The following is a 17,712-nucleotide window of genomic DNA, read 5'->3' as shown; positions in this document are numbered from 1 at the left end:
GATAGTGAGAGGCCCGCGCACTGCGATGAAGAGTGGCCCCCGCTTGCCACAACTAGAGAAAGCCCTAGCACAGAAACGAAGACCCAACACAGCAAAAATAAATAAATTAATTAATAATAAATAAATAAATAAATAAATAAATAAAAATAAAAATAAAAAAATATGTGACACCCTTTAAAAGTCACTGGAAGTCATTTTCATTTCATCCTTTCAAAATAATACTATGGCAAAGAATGAAAAAAAAATACTATGGCAAAGAATGAAAAATGAAGTTACTTCTCCAATCTACCTACAGATGGTTACAGATTAATTTAAAAAAAATGTATTGGATACAGGATTGAAAATTTTACCTCTTCCTGAAAGTAAGCTCTTCAAGAACAGAATTCTGTCTCTATGATGCAAGTATTATTTATTACATGTGGTTGCTTCCTGTTTTCACTTTTAAAATGACTCCCTAACAAAAATATTTACCTTCAAAGTATACACTCCCATTCTACCTGGAACCTTATAGAAGATGCCCTCTTCACCTCGGGAGTTTGTGTGGAGCATTGCATTCAGGCATGCAAGAGGGGAAGTTCCACTGCCAAAAAAAAAAAAGAGAGAGAGAGAGAACACAACGATTAGTTTCTGTCTCTGAATATCCTATGTAACACTGAATTAAGATAAAATTAACAAATCAACACTCATTTGACATAAACACATTTTATAAACTATAAAAAGTCTATAAATCTAGAAAGGCTGCCATGGAGAAAATGGATGTAAAATTCCTTCCCAGTTATCTAAAGAAAAAATAATTCTATAATTTTCTTAATCTCAATTCAGCATCTAACATTTCAGTCAAGACAAATTTCTCTCACAGAAGTATCACAAATATATTCTCTAAAGATTCTATTTCACTTACAATTTTATTTGTTAATACACCTCAATAAATCTGAAAAAAATTTTTAAAATCTATTTCATTTAGCACAAGCCTTAAACGTCCAGAAGTAAAACAGGGAAGAAAAAGAAAACACACAGAGAAATAAACAATATTAATCTCCCTGCATACGGCTGCACCAGACTGAATCTGAGTTATGGAACGAACACATTTCCATGCTCTCTTTTTTTAAATTGAGATATAATTGACATATAACATTGTATTTGTGTCAGGTGTAAAATATAATGATTCCATAGTTATCTATATTACGATGGTCTCTTGTATTTAGACCTATCATGAGATCACTTAAAAAGACATAAAGCAGGCTTTGGAATATTCATCTTCTATGTAGAAACCTGGTTAAAAGTTTACTAATTCTAATATACAGTTATCATATTTTCTAGAGTTTTAGGTATATAATAAATTATCTGTAGAAAATATACATATATCTTTTTCCTTTCTAATTGTAATCAATTTCATTTTCCTATAGTAATATAAATGGAGATGTGTGGCATCTTTAAATTTAAACAAAAAAACAACTGACAATATCTGAGGGATAAAAAAACTTATTTGCACATTTCCATATCTCCCTTCTCAGTTCTCTGCTGGTACTACTCAATAACCCAAAGAAGCCTACTGGAAGAGGCTGCTAGATATCTTGGGTATCTAAAGATAAGAGTTCTCTGTGGGAGAGAGCAGGACCACTGTCCTTTGGTACTGTGAAGGTGCTGAGGGTCAAAAACTGAAAAGATGGGGACTTCCCTGGTGGCGCAGTAGTTAAGAATCCGCCTGCCTTGCAGGGGACACAGGTTCGAGCCCTGGTCCGGGAAGATCCCACATGCCGTGAAGCAACTAAGCCCATGCGCCACAACTACTGAGCCTGCACTCTAGAGCCTGCGAGCCACAACTACTGAGCCTGTGTGCCACAACTACTGAAGCCCACACACCTAGAGCCTGTGCTCCACACTCGCCACAGCTAGAAAAAGCCCACTAATAGCAACGAAGACCCAACGCAGCCATAAATAAGTAAATAAATAAATAAAATAAAATAAACTGAAAAGATGGAGGACAACAAAGAAAACAAAGGAAAACCTTTTGCTAAAGAAAATGATGAGGAGATGATGAGGAGACTTCCCTGGTGGCACAGTGGTTAAGACTCCACACTCCCAATGCAGGGGGCCTGGGTTCAATCCCTGGTCAGGGAACTAGATCCCACGTGCATGCCGTAACTAAGAGTTTGCATGCCACAACTAAGGAGCCCGTGAGCCGCAACTAAGGAGCTTGCCTGATGCAACTAAGACCTGGGCCAATCAAATAAGCAAATAAATAAAATATTTTTTTTAAAAAAAGAGGGACTTCCCTGGTGGCGCAGTGGTTAAGAATCTGCCTGCCAATGCAGGGGACATGGGTTCGAGCCCTGGTCTGGGAAGATCCCACATGCCACGGAGAAACTAAGCCCTGTGCCACAACTACTGAGCCTGCACTCTAGAGCCCACAAGCCACAACTACTGAAGCCTGCTCGCCTAGAGCCCATGCTCTGCAACAAGAAAAGCCACCGCAATGAGAAGCCTGCGCCCCACAACGAAGCGTACACCCCTCTCGCCACAACTAGAGAGAGCCCACGCACAGCAACGAAGACCCAACGCAGGCAAAAATAAAAATTAATTAATTAATCAATTAATTAAAAAGAAAAAGAAAAACACTGAGTATCTCCAGGCTGATTTTCAGTTATGTTTATCTAATTTAGATATTTCCATGTTAAAAATACACATAATGCAATTCTAGTCAATATCCCCAAGTTTGTACCAAATAAACATAAAAATTGCCAAGAAATTTCTGGGAAATAAATGATGAGAGACTTGCTTCAGAAGATATTAAAATGTACTCTAAGCACATTATTAGAATATTAGTGAATAATGAATAATTATTGAATTGGATAATTATTGAATAATAATAATTGAATTAGAGTTTTATTGAAGCAATGTGTTTCTGGGACAGGATAAATAGGCAAATGTTCACTCTTACAGACCGCTGGTGGAACAAAATAGAAAATATAGAAACAGATCACAATAAATGTAAAAGGTACTATTTCTGTGCAGCAGGAAGAAGACTGAGTTATATGACACGGTCATCTGTGGTGAGAATCTTTCTCTTCCCCTGAGCAGTATGAGAAAATAATACCTAAGACTTTCAGTCATATGACCATGAGGGGAGTATCTGGAATTTGGGTGGAGCAACACAAAGGACAGAGAAAGGAAGGGCTAGGATTATAGAGGAAAATTCAACACCCAAAAAGGCAGAGCTAAGAAAAGAGGAAAACAACAACATTTTTTTTAGCAATATTAGTTATGCAACTGTATCCAGCCTTGCCTTAAGCCAGTCCCACCTTTGGAATTTTGTTGAGGTTTTAAGTCACAAGCAACCGAGAGAGTCCTAAATAAAATAGTTTATTTAATAATTAATTAAATAATTATTTAATTCTCACAGCTTATATAAAGACATATTCCAAATGGATTAAAGGCCAAAATATAAAAAGTATAAGGAAAACAGTATAACCTACAGGATAGAGCAACCTTTCTACATAAGAGAGAAAAAACCCCAAACCACAAAAGAAAACCTTAATAACTAAATAAAAATAAAAATTTCTGTACAGGAAAAACAATAATCAACAAAACTATACCAAGCATACCTAAAAGAGCTTTCTAGGAAAATACAAACAACCAATTAGAAAAAATGGATAAAGGATATGAAAATGCAATATAAATGGCCAACAGAATACATGAAAAGCTGCCCAAACTTTACAGTGGTTAAAGGAAAACAAATGAAACCAAGACACCATTGGTCAGACCCGGAAAAATCAAATATATTCAGGTCTTTGTTAGCAGTACTGGACTAAGGTGAGTTTCCTGGTTTTGATATTGTACTGTAGTTATATAAGACATTACCACTGGAGGAAGCGGGGTGAGGTATCCATGGGACTATTTTTATAATTTCCCGTGAGTTTATAATTACTTTTTAAAAATGAATTGATAAAATCCATTGCTGGTAAGGTTATGGGGAAATAAGCACTCTTATATAGACTGTTGGTGGGACTGAAAACTGCTACCCACCCCCCCATTTCTCAATTCTGCCTTAAGAAAGTAACATGCAAATATCCACTAAAATTAAAAATATTAGGGGCCACTGATGCAACAATCCCACTTCAATCTATCCTACAAAAATAAGGCCACAAAGACTTATGGACATCTATGCAAGGATTGACTCCAGCATTGTTAAAAGCATCAAAACACTAAAAATGACCTCAAAGTCAATAAGAGGATGGTTCACCATATGTTAGTAAGGTAACCAACAGGATATGAATCAATAACAGCAACATTAACAACAAAAGGAGTGCTAAATTCCAGGAAGCATCCTGGTTAGCCCTCACAACAACCCTTTGAGGTAAGCAAAATTATGACACCATTTTTACAAATGAACAAATGAATGTATTGAGGTGTTAAGTAAGCTGTTCAAGATTACACAGTGATTAGTCAGTGGTGAAGCCAAGATTCCAGTAAGAAGAAAGAAAAGAGAAGCAGAACAGGAAAGAGACTGTTTAAAAAGAACATATAATCAAGTGAAAAGAAAACATGCTATAATCTGTAGTTCAATAACCTATCTGGGTAAAGCTTTGCCCCAATTTTTGGTATTCAATTTCAATATTAAGTACCAACTCTGTTTAGTACTGTTTACTAAGTACACAATAAACTAGGGTCTGTGGGGCCAAGGAGGAAAGCTTTCTTAGTTCAAAGTCTAATGGGAAAGACAGACAAGGGAATAAACTGCCACAAGCACCTGTAACCAGTGCTACCAATACAGACATAAGTCCACAATCCCTGACCCCAAACACTTAAGGCCAAATGTTTCAGACATAAAAATCTGTTTGGATTTTAGAAAGGCAACATGATATGCCATATACTATGTAATATCACCAGAGATTAGGGGCAGCAATCCCATAACCAAACACAGTGAAGCACCTGAATATTCACACTAAGTGGGAAAAACAAAGACTACATATAGTTTCATGTCAGTTTCAAGAGAAGGTGTTGTTGACAAATGAGGTTTGGTACCAAAAGACTAAAAAACTTTTTCAAGCATTTTGGATTTTGGAATTATAGAATCGAGAACACAGGCTGGTATATATAAAGTACTTTAGGTCAGAGAGAAAGAAACAATCTCTTCTAGGGCTTAGTACCTAGAACCAAAAACAAAACCAAACAAACAAAAAGCCAAAAAAACAAACAAAAAAATCCCAACTCAACCAAACCAAAACAAAAAAACACTCCTTACAGTAAAACCCATAAAAATGAAAGCAAATGGCACACATGTACATCTGGTGAAAAGATGTGGTAACAGAGATACAGACACCATCATATTTTCCTTGCAAATCCGATGTAATTTTCCTTTGAAGGAAATAAAGTTTCGAAAAACCCACAAGATACACAGAACACTATACTGTTTAAAACAATAATATAGACTTGATTTCAAGAAAACATAAAAAAACAGAGAATCCTTGCAGAGTTTATTTTTATGAATAATGAAGCAATGGCAGAGAAGTAAAATAGGCTACACTGCCCATGATGGCAGGAATATACCTTCAAGGGAAGTAACTCCAGAATGATATAATTAAATAAAAATAACTGAATAACTTGAAGGAATAGGCATCACCTTCATGAGTGATAAAACACTGGTACTAAGGAGATCATACTGACGTAAAGCCAAGTAAATATAATATGGGCTTAAGTCCTGACACCTGAAGCAGCTGAAGCAAGAACACCTCAAAATATTACATAATTATCATGAGATAATTTAGCTTTTAATTTTTTTGTCCATGCTCAGGAGACTGGCGTTGGGGCAGGGGTTGGGGGCGGCTCTCAAGGAAAGGAACAAATGCAGTGCTGTAATTTTATGCTGATCTACCCCACGAGGGAAACATACACAAGGCCCAAGAACAAAAATGACTTCAGTCATGCTGTCAACAGCCTTATTTAATTCTCTCTGCAGTAAAAGTGGTTCCTTATCAGTAGCCAGCAGGGCTGAAAGACCTGAGGCCTATAATCACACTGCTCAGAGGAAACAACATAGTAACTCATGAAAAGAGACATCACTGTGTGGCCAAAAAAGCCAGATTTATGTATTCATACAAATGTGAATTTATATCTGAGTGTGGCCATGGGCAAGTCACTGTAAACACCCTTAATTTTCTCATCTGTGAAACTGAGGAAATACCATCTAATCTGTAATTTGTGCAGAATCTCAATTCATATATAAAGTGTATGCCACAGGGAAGTGATTCAGTAACTGTGGTAGTTACCTTAACAAATTGTTCCCCCATTCCAGTTTCATCATGTTCCAGCGTTCCCTACCTAACTCAAGTGACAGTAACTTCACTCACCCCCATCAATTCTCCACTCTGAAGCCAGAGTGACCTTCTAAAAACAAGTATGGGACACTTCCCTGGTGGCGTAGTGGTTAAGAATCTGCCTGCCAATGCAGGGGACACAGGTTCGATCCCTGGTCTGGGAAGATCCCACATGCCGTGGAGCAATTAAGCCTGTGAGCCACAACTACTGAGCCCGTGTGCTGCAACTACTGAGGCCTGTGCACTCTAGGGCCCACGTGCCACAACTACTGAAGCCCACGCGCCCTAGAGCCCACATGGCACAACTACTGAGCCCACGCACTCTAGGGCCTGCGTGCTGCAACTACTGAGCCCGCGCACCTAGAGCCTGTGCTCCACAACAAGAGAAGCCACTGCAATGAGAAGCCCGCACACGGCAACGAAGAGTAGCCCCCGCTTGCCGGAGCTAGAGAAAGCCTGCGCACAGCAACCAAACCAGCCAAAAGAAAAAATAATAATAATAAGTAAATAAAAACAAGTATGATCGTGCCACCTCTGCCCAACTTAAAATTCATCCATGATATCACAACGTTCTTAGAATAAAGTCCAGAATTATCAAAGTGACCTGACCCCCCCCACCCTCTCCACTCTGGCCTACTCTAGCCTTCTTTCCAGTTTGTAACTTACAATTCTCCTGACTTCTTGGCCTTTGTACTAATTAATGCTTCTGCTTGTAATGACAACCCTCACCTTTTCTCCTAGCAAACTCCAATTAATTCGCTCTTCAGATTTCAGCCTTAATGTACCCTGTTTAAGGAAGCCATGCCAATGTTGTATAGAATCCAATACCTTTCCTAAATACATATCATTTATAACTACATATATTGTAATGAAAAAGTTTTAATTTAACATGTGACTCCATTGTGGGCCAGCCAGATTCAACAGCATGTGATTTCACTGAAGCTCTGGGAAGCAGATTCTCTCTTTTCTCTCCTATATTCAAACCCGAAAGCATATAGGCTCCAGGACCTACAAACAATAATTCTGCAACTATGATGGATGAGCCTGATGAAAATGGAACAAAAATGAAGGAAGCAGAGCTGAGATACTGATCAAACTGCCAGAGTACCTGGATCAAGTTTTGCCAGGTTTTTTTCACTTACATCACACGATTAATTTCCTTTGATGTTTAAGCCAGTTTACATTGCATTTCCTGTTATTTACAACTGAAAATACCTTAACTGACAAAGCATCTAGGTCGAAAGCATTCATATTGACCGAGATATGAAAAGGATGCAGAAGAAAAGTGTAGGATATTCAAAGGTGACAACTCTCTCCTACCAATGAGAAAATATTATGTTTATGAATCCACAGTGTATACTGAATGATGTAAGAAAAGGCAAAGTGCTACTAAACCTGTACAGACGAACTCAAGTACCCAAGATACTCAGAAATATTTATCTTAACTTTTTTCTAAATCTTAAACTTCAAAGACTAAGAAAGAATCAAGCTGAGATCTAGGCATGAAAAGCAAAAGTGGCAGAATGAATTACTGTTTTTAATTCATCATTCACTCCCTCTATCATGCCACCTTACAGTAAAGAAAATATATTTATTTCCCTGCCCCACTGATGTTGGGCTTGGCCATAAGACTTGATCAATGAAATGATAACAGAAATGACAGAAACAGCGACTAACATGTGCTTGCATAGTCTGACTTACTCCTGACTGCCACAAGATCAGGCCACTGATTCCAGGAGAACAGAGAACCCACAGCCTAGAGCCAAGCCTAGGCAACAATAACTGAGCCCCAGCTCCTCTAAAGACATGAAGAAGAAAAGGAACTATTCGTTGTTATAAACCACTGAAATTAAGACTTATGCAGCAAAAACTGATTGATAAGCCCTGTATAATGCAAGGAACATGTGCCTTCTTAGCAATACTCAATACCAGACAGTAAAAAATTCATATCCAACCAAGATGTCATTCAAACAAAGAAGCAACAAAAAGATATTAAGCCCATGAGAACTCTCAGGGAAAAGACCACCCATAAACTTAAATCTAGCCAACAAAGAAATAAAAAAATTCAGGAATGGAGAAATGTTTAGAGAAAAAAAAAGTAAACAGCTGCAATTATAGTGATATAAGAGAAAAGCAAATGCTTTCTATTTTTTTCAACTTTCATTTTAAAAATGACAACACACCTTCAGAATTTTTCTAATTTCTTTTCCCTCAACTTCAGAGATTATTTAGGACTTAATATCCTAAATGAAGTATATTTATAATCTTAAGTGAAAAAATTAGCAATTTTCTTAGTTTCTTCAATTAAATGCAATAAACAATGGTTAGTCCTGGCTAGTGAATTTCAGGATATTTTTCTAGTGTACATTTTTTTCATTACTGATTGACCTTTTTTTGGTCATCAGGAATCATTTTTACAAAAATATTAAAGAGTCCAAAATATATGAATAAATTATTAAAACAATATAACTTCTGAAACAGAGTAAGGCTCTTTTTCAAAATCACTTCCTTTTCACAGGGCATGCTATTTAAAACAAAACAAAAACTAGAACAGCAGGTTAAGGGGGCAGGGAGACTATATATAGACTGAAGTGCAAGACTTCCAAAGAGAAAAGACACAATGAATAGCAAGGTATTTGTTGACCAAGTATTGTACAAGAAGAGACACACTCAAAAAGAGAGTCAGGCACAGATGCCCACAAATGCAAAGGATAGGGATACCTATATGTAACATTTAAAGATCAAGAGACAAGCCAAAAATGAAGGAGCTGGGAGGATTCAGTGGTTTTAGAATGAGTATGTTTAGATTGTATCACCAAAACTTTTAATCATTTCAATTATAGGGTAATGAACTTTAGGGGGAAAATCAGCTATTCCCTTGAAGAATATCAACATAAAAGCAATCATGACATTTTGATAATAACACGAAAAGTTTGTTACATCAAAGTATATTTTCAAATAGAATTAAAAAGGCTTTGCAAACCTATGACACAACAGCTTACATGTTAAAATTTACCTTTAATCTAAAGTATGTTTGATAAATGATTCATTATACTACAAATCTGTTTAGGCACCCATGCTAAAGACTTCTCTTAACGGTGTTTGTGTAGGGATTAAACTGTTACTTTCTACTTAAGCAATAAAATAAATGAATATAGTAGAAAATAATAACCCACAGAATAAGAGAAGAATCTATGAGTTCATACTAATATAAATAAATGAACAAATCAATGAATGGGGGAGAATTCTTTGCAGTGTAATTCCAACTAACAAAGAAGAAATGATGGAATTAGAAAATCACCATATGTGGCCACCACACTGCAGGCAAGTATTATCAGTGGACGCTGTGGTGGACATACTCTAAAATGACCCCCAATTATCATCACTTCCTGGTATATCCTGTGTACTCCCCTCCCCTTGATGTAGGTGAAACCTGTGACTTGCTTCTAACCAATACAGAATACAGCAGAGTGGGCAGAACAGTGACTACGTTACAAGAAAGACTGCAGTATCCTTGCAAAGTGACTCTGACTCTCCCTTGCTGGCTTTAAGGAAGTATACAGGTTGGGGAGGCCCAAGTGGCAAAGAACCCATGGCAGCCTCTAGCCAACAGCCAGCTAGGAACTGAATCACCTCATTTTGATAAACCCCAAGGATCTGAATCCTGCCAACAACCACCTAGCTTAGAAGTGGTTCCTTCTCCAATTAAGCCTTCAGATAAGAACCAACACCTTGGCTGCAGCCTTGCAGAGAACCCAGTAAAGCCATGCGCCCAGACTGCTGACACACAGAAACTGAGATAATAAACGTGTGTTGTTTTAAGCTCCTAAATCTATGATAATGTTGTTAAGCAGCAACAGATAAGTAACAATGAGATGCTAAAACCAGTGGGCAAAGATACAATAAGAAACAAGGTATTTACACAGTCTCAAAGTATCTACCTCCACACACAAGATGTTAATTACAAAGGGGGAAAAATTATATCTTTATAGTGGAGAACCTTGGCAGACATCACATAAAATAAGGGATCGGAGTAATCAACACCAATAATGGGATAAACTGAAATCACACACTTTTTGATATGATGTAGTGAAAATGACATATCATTTCTGTGACATTCCTGCCAAAAATGTACAACCTGAATCTAATCATGAGTAAACATCAGATATATCCAAACTGAAGGACAGTCTACAAAATAGCTGGTCTGAACTCTTCAAAAATGTCAAGCTCATGAAAGACAAAGACTAAAAGAATGTTCCCACATTAAAGGAGACTGTGAAGATACATGAAAACTAAACGTAAATGCAATGTGTGATCCTGGATTGGGACATCTGTGGAAGAATTATCAAATTTAAATAAAGCCTGTTGATTAGAAAGTAATATTATATTAATATCCTGATTTTGATAGCTACACTGTTGTTATGTAAAATAATATACTTGCCTTTAGATAGTATACTCAAGTGTTTAAATGTGAATGGGGCAGCATGTCTACAATTCTCAGACATTTCAGAAACACAAACTAGATAGATAGATAGATAAAGTATATAAAATGTTAACATTTGTGGAATCTAGGTAAAGTTATATAAAAATTCTTTGCACTGCTTTTGCAACTTTTAAGTCTAAAATTAATAACCCAAATAAATAAAAAGATAAAAATATGCAATATATATAAGAAGTCTATAAAAACAATATGGACCAATGAAAAAAGTATGAAGTGCTAGTAAGTGCTACAACATGGATTAACCTCAAAAGACCACATATTATATGATTCCATTTATATGAGATGTCCAGAAATGGGCAATCTACAGAGACAGAAAGTAGATTAGAGGCTGGCAGTGGGAACTAGTATTAAGTGTATACACGTATGGAAAATCTTACTGGGGATTACAGTGATAGTTGCACAACTCAGTAAATTTACTAAAAATCACTGAACTGTACAGTTAAGATGGGTGAAATTTATGGTATGTACGCTACACCTCAATAAAGTTTTTAAAAAAAGATGATGTGGAAAAGAAGCGAACTTGGTTTCTCATTCATTGAACATTTACAGAATAGCTACCGTGTAACTGCACAGGAGTAAGTGCTGGTGATATAAAAAAAAAAAAAAGTGGAAGTTTCCGTAAGCACACATTCTTACATTTTAATGCAAAAATAAATGAACTGGGACTGAGTGCAGCCAAATGATATGACTCTATTTCCTAGGGTGTGTGTGCGCGCACATGTGCACACACACACTATATTATCATTTAATTTATGATTAATTAACATTTCCTTCCCACCAGAAAGATGAGGCAAGTTGGTACAGATTTTAAATGTTCAGTAATGTAAAAATTTTAGCCACAACTGCAAATTTGCTATCAATTCAGGAACTGAACAAAATCAGAAACTTAGGTTTAGAACTTACTAAAGATCTCTTCTAAAAATTAACTGATAACCATTCCCATAACTAATCACGCCAAATTTCTCCACTGAAAGTCTGGACATTTTCACTATTGTTTTCTTTCATTTTTAGTTTCTTTCTGGAGCTTGAGGATACAAATAAAACTGTAAGTGAAGTCTGCAAAAGGGTTCATAAACATACAAGGCCCATCAACTCTCAGTAAAAATCTTTAGCTTTCTTTATCTCGTCTACAGCTCTCCTAATTCTATAGGTCCTTCTGGCACTCTCAAAGAATTTACTCACTTGTTACACCAATTGTGTATCATCACATTGTAGGCAGAAATTTAAAAAAATTCACACTCACATTCTTCTACAATCTTCTATCACTGCTTAGATTTTAAATTTAACAGGGCAAGATAAACATTTACTACCTTCTACAAAAATTTAAAGAAGTACCTCTGCTCGTCCCCTCTACCTTAGGCAAATGTCTTATTATTTCCTACTAATAAAATACAGTGGTTGTTTCTCCCACATTAGATAAAAATGTACCCTACTCAAATTACAACAAAATCCTACAACTTTATTGTGGTAAAATACAGATAACATAAAATTTACCATCTCAACCACTTCTAAGTGTACAGTTCACTTCCACTTAAGTACATTCACACTGTTACACAACCAAGCACCAGAACTCTTCTCACCTTGCAAAACTGAAACTCTACACCCATTAAATAACTCCCCATTTCCCCCCTACACCAGCCCCTGGCAACCACCCTCTACTGTCTCTATAAATATGACTTATACTTGAGGTCTCTCATGTAAGTGAAATCATACAATATTTGTCCTCTTGTGTCTGCTTTATTTCACTTAGTATAATGTCCTGAAGTTCATGCATGTTGTAGAATATGTTAGAATTTCCTTCTTTTTTAAGGCTGAAAAATATTCCATTGAATGTATATGCCACACTTTGTTTACCCATTCATCTGTCAATAAACGTTTGGGTTGCTTCCATCTTTTGCCTACTGTGAATAATGCTGCTATGAACACTGGTGTAAAATTATCTATTCAAGTCCTTGCTTTTTATTCTTTTGTGTATATACCCAGAAGTGGAATTACTGGGTCGAATAAAATCCTACAACATTTTTCCTTTTTTTTTTGCGGTACGCGGGCCTCTCACTGTTGTGGCCTCTCCTGTTGCAGAGCACAGGCTCCAGACACGCAGGCTCAGTGGCCATGGCTCACGGGCCTAGCCGCTCCGCGGCATGTGGGATCTTCCCAGACCAGGGCACGAACCCTGTCCCCTGCATTGGCAGGCAGACTCTCAACCACTGCGTCACCAGGGAAGCCCAAAATCCTACAACTTTTAATCATTCTTTATCTTATTCTCACTTTACATAACCATCTCTCAGGTGCAAATACCTACAGACAAGAATCAGATAAAATCCACAGGTTGACAAGGAGCTTCATAGGTCATCTAGTCCATTTACCTACAGATGCTTATATATCCCCTCCTAAAACGTCATAAACAGGTTAATCATCCAGTCTTTTGCACAAGCATATAATGTGGTGGAGAATCACTATGTCCTCAAGCATTTCCAAATATTCATAAATTCTTCCTTAAGTTAAGCCAAATACATCTTCCTCTAACTCCATTTTTTAGCCCTGATTTTATGATGTAAATCAGTGGTTATCATGGTGGAAAAATTTAGGAAGATCTTTTCTTTCCTCTCTGTGATTTTCTGTACTGTCTAAATTTGCTAAAATGACCTTGTAATAAACTATCTTTGTAAGTGGGGGACACTAATCCATATGACAGCCTTCATGAAACCCTGAAGTCTTTCTTCAGATTTTTGGTCTCTCTTCTCATTGGCATCTACACCCCTGCAACCAAGCTAAAGAAATTTAATATAAAAAACTTTTACAATCCATCCTCAAAATTCACCAATGTCTTCCAACATTTATTATCCCCAGTTCAAGCCTTTGATAAAGAGCTTTAAGGGACATCGTCAGTCTAATTTATTTAGTCCTAGACATACTACACTTTGCAATAGATAACCCTGCCTTATCTTGACTTTAATCCCAATCTCTTGTTCATTTTTCTGTACTCCTTCCTACAGAATAGCCTTGTCAAAACTAAAACATAATCAGCTTCCCTATCCCTGACTCAACTATTATACACTCTGTCCTTCGAAGTTCAATTCCCTAAATTTCAGTAGGACTAAATAATGGACTCAGACTTTCAAGGTTAAAAGAAATGCAGAATTATCTAGTTCCCCAAACAGATGCTTGACTAAACCCTATTTCAGGTCAATATTAAATGTAAAAAGACAATAAACTTATAAGAATCTTTTACTCATGTGATATACGTGTATCTACCCACACACACAGTAATCATTATCCACATACTAGCTAAAACAAATCAGCACCACATAACTTTAAAATCAACAGCTGATTTGTGGCATGCTTACCTGACAGAGTACACAAAACAAAACTGAACTCAACAGCACCCTTATGACGGAAAATAGTGAGTTTAGAAATCATTAGATTAATAGACTTGGTAGGCTTTAAATTCACTGAAAATTTTTGTATTCTTACAAACGCTTTCATTAAAACCTTTTGCTTGCCTTCCCTTGGTCATACTACCTGCAATTCTTCCAATGAGAAGTTCATTTGGGTTAACAACTAACCTATTTTTTAAAAAGAAATAACATAAATGTAGTTTTTAAATTTAAAGAGCAGCATCCGACTTATCTATCCTTTAGTGAATTAGTTTCTTCACATTATTTTCCTCCCCAAACATGCCATGAAGCAAACAGAAATAAACCCACTGGAGAAACGGTAAAAGGGTATGCAGGAAAACTTTCAAACAGGCATTCTGGGAGAAGGAGGTCCAGTTGGGACCACAAAATGAGAAGTTTGGATTAACAGAGTAGTGAAAGGGCACGAAACAAGTAAGAGTAATCTAGGAATAGCATGGAGAGGGAGGTCATAGAAACAAAAAAAGATTCTCCAGAAACTGTGCTTATATACTCTCTCTATCCTTTTAATACTTCACTATAAATCTTCATTCTCTTCACCTTCCTATTTTTGTCTTTTTTTTCCCCACTACTGTTTTTTAAAAAGCATGGCTTGTCCACTACCAGTAAGAAATGAGCAAAACCGCTTCAAAAGTGGAGGAAAAAAATAAAAAGTCCAGTGTTTCTATGACTTATTTTAAAGTAAATATATGGAACATAAAGTACTTGACTCCTATCTTATTTAGTCCATGGCCATTTCCACTATTCGTTCACTACAGCATGTTGCTTTTCAGTCTAATGAGAAAGAGGTAAGAAAAAGTAGACTTTAAGACAAACATAGTGCTTGTCACTCTAACTACTGCATATAAAGAAATATCAACTGCCTTTATTTCAGCTGATCAGGATGCTAACATTTCTTAACTGGCTGAGCCAAGTTCCTAAATAGCTATATATCTCTGAACTAAAGAGATACAGAGGGTTACATGTGAGGACATATTATCTGAGGTAAAAGAAGAATTAGTTAGGAAAACAGGAACTGAAAACAAAATACTTGTCAGTATAAGTTATAGACATAGTCCTGAAAGAAATGAGCTAGGGAAAGAAAAAAATTTAACAAATTTGATTAGGTACATCCAAAAATAAGAATTTGTTTAATTTTCTATCTCTGTTCTATTTGGTATTCTTGTTCATTTAGCAATGTAGTTTATACACCTAAATAGCCAAAGCTATCGATTACAATTATTTTCTGCTTTTGAACAAGAGCTGTCAGTCTTGACATAGCCATTCATGTCGAGATTCAGAGTTTTGAGTAGTCAATTGGTCCATGAATTTTACCAATTCTTGGTATTTTCCAACTCACAGAAGTAACTTAGAGTTACAGTAAAGCTCATATAATTAAATGGCTTTGACTGCGAGTATCTTCCCTCAGTCCTCAAAAATAAAGACTAAAATAAGAAGGGCAAGGTGGCACCAGCGAGTGGGATCAAACCATAAGAAGCAGCCCAGCCCAGGAAGCCTCTCTGTCCCTACAAGCTGGAGACTTCCTTTTCCCTACATCTAGAGCCATCAGGCAGCCTGTTCTGTGGAAACTCCTCCCACTCCTTCAGAAAGATGCAGCAGAGAACACTAAGAGACTCTGTGTCACCAAATAAAACAAGAAGACCAAAATAGCACAGCAAAGGCTTTGAAAATTAAATTGTTATTATACTTCTAGATTGGCTCAATAGTGGAATGGAGATGACAGAGGACAGAGTCAATGACCTTAATGACAGATCAATAAAATTTACCTGATGTGAACAACAGAGAGAAAAATAATTTAACAGAACCTCAAGAAGTTGTGGGATAATAAGAAAAGATTCAAAGTTTACATCATCAGAGTCTCAGAAGGAAAGGAGAAAGAGTATTCAAAGAACTAAGGGCTGAAAAACTCTTATTTGGTGAAAAATAAACCTACATATGTGGGAAGCTCAGTGAATCTAAATAAGATAAACTCAAAATAATCCAACACCAAGACATATCATAATTAGGGACATCCCTGGTGGGCCAGTGGTTAAGAATTTGCCTGCCAATGCAGGGGACACAGGTTCGAGCCCTGGTCCAGGAAGATCCCACATGCCGCAGAGCAACTAAGCCCGTGAGCCACACTACTGAGCCCACGTGCTGCAACTACTGAAGCCTGCGTGCCTAGAGCCCGTGCTCTGCAACAAGAGAAGCCACCGCAATGAGAAGCTTGCACACCACAACGAAGAGTAGCCCCTGCTCACGGCAACTAGAGAAAGCCTGTGCACAGCAACGAAGACTCAACACAGACAAAAATAAAAATAAAATAAATAAGTTTATTTAAAAACAACCCAACGAGTTCTTACAATTGCTTGTGGCTTAAGTTTTTCTGCTGTACTCTTATCTCTACAGTAAGCAACATAGTGGACATCTGTTGTTTCTGCCTGGTCAATATATATTCTCTCTTCCTCTGGAAAGAATGTGCAATCTTGCTTTGGGGAACTATGCCTTACCCCACTGGAAACAGTCTTTGTAGGACTGTCCATCAAGATGCCTCACCATCCCTGGACATCAGGCCAGCCAGGTTCACTCTTCTTTGAATTTTTAACCTTGAGCAGAGTAGACATAGACTAATTCATCCCAGCTGGAGTGCGTTGATGAGCCCATCCATTAGTTTGAGCTACCAGATCTCTGCAGCTACCTTAGTTCTCTTTATTTCAGAGCTTGTTTCTTTCCTTTGAGCCTATGAGCTACCCCACATTCTTCAAATAACTTCCATTTTGCTTAAGTTATTCACATTTGGTTCCTATTATTCATACCTAAAGAACCTAATCAAGAATAAGCCTCCCTCAAAAAACAAAAACAAAAACTTTTTTCTTACCTACTTAAAAATTTTTTTAATTATAATTCTGTTTGTATGACCTGAATTAAGGTTTCCTCCATAAACTAATACTCAAAAATGAATAGGTTCGGGCTTCCCTGGTGGCGCAGTGGTTGAGAGTCCGCCTGCCGATGCGGGGGACGTGGGTTCGTGCCCCGGTCTGGGGGGATCCCACATGCCGCAGAGCAACTGAGCCCATGAGCCATGGCCACTGAGCCTGCGCGTCCGGAGCCTGCGCTCCGCAACGGGAGAGGCCACAGCAGTGAGAGGCCCGCGTACAGCAAAAAAAAAAAAAAAAAAAAAAAAAATGAATAGGTTCTTGTAAACAAACTTAATGGAATACAAATTTACTGGAGTTATAAAGATTTATTAAGCTCTAACTAAAACCCAAGCATGTCACGTCCAAGTGAAATGAAAACACATGGATATGGTTTCTACTGTCTAGTATCACAGGCAAGTGAGATAATTATAAAGAAGTAACTATAATATAACATGAGAACTGCTATAACAGAGGTGTACCTAAAATGTTACAGAAACACAGACAAAAAACCAATTCAGTAAAGATCCAGACTATGAATTTTAACCTGTTCTGGGCCTTGTTTTACGTACGTGTCAATC

The 17,712-nt window shown here is 37.1% G+C and overlaps 1 protein-coding gene across 2 annotated transcripts in view; it reads right to left on the bottom strand.

The window, feature by feature from the left end:
• ASXL2 (ASXL transcriptional regulator 2) overlaps nucleotides 1-17,712 on the bottom strand; it is a gene marked incomplete at its 5' end in the record, with an annotated part of 122,091 nt that overhangs the window by 45,143 nt on the left and 59,236 nt on the right. For both annotated transcript variants that reach the window (XM_079721236.1, XM_079721237.1), the window contains one exon: nucleotides 472-580. In XM_079721236.1, the coding sequence (XP_079577362.1) occupies nucleotides 472-580 (109 nt within the window). The remainder of the gene's footprint in view (nucleotides 1-471; nucleotides 581-17,712) is intronic.

The sequence above is a fragment of the Hyperoodon ampullatus genome, assembly GCF_949752795.1.
Source record: "Hyperoodon ampullatus genome assembly, chromosome: 15".
In the NCBI taxonomy this organism is placed as follows: domain Eukaryota; kingdom Metazoa; phylum Chordata; class Mammalia; order Artiodactyla; family Ziphiidae; genus Hyperoodon; species Hyperoodon ampullatus.
The sequence above is the reverse complement of the archived record's forward strand: the minus strand, read 5'-3'. Positions and strand labels throughout refer to the sequence as shown.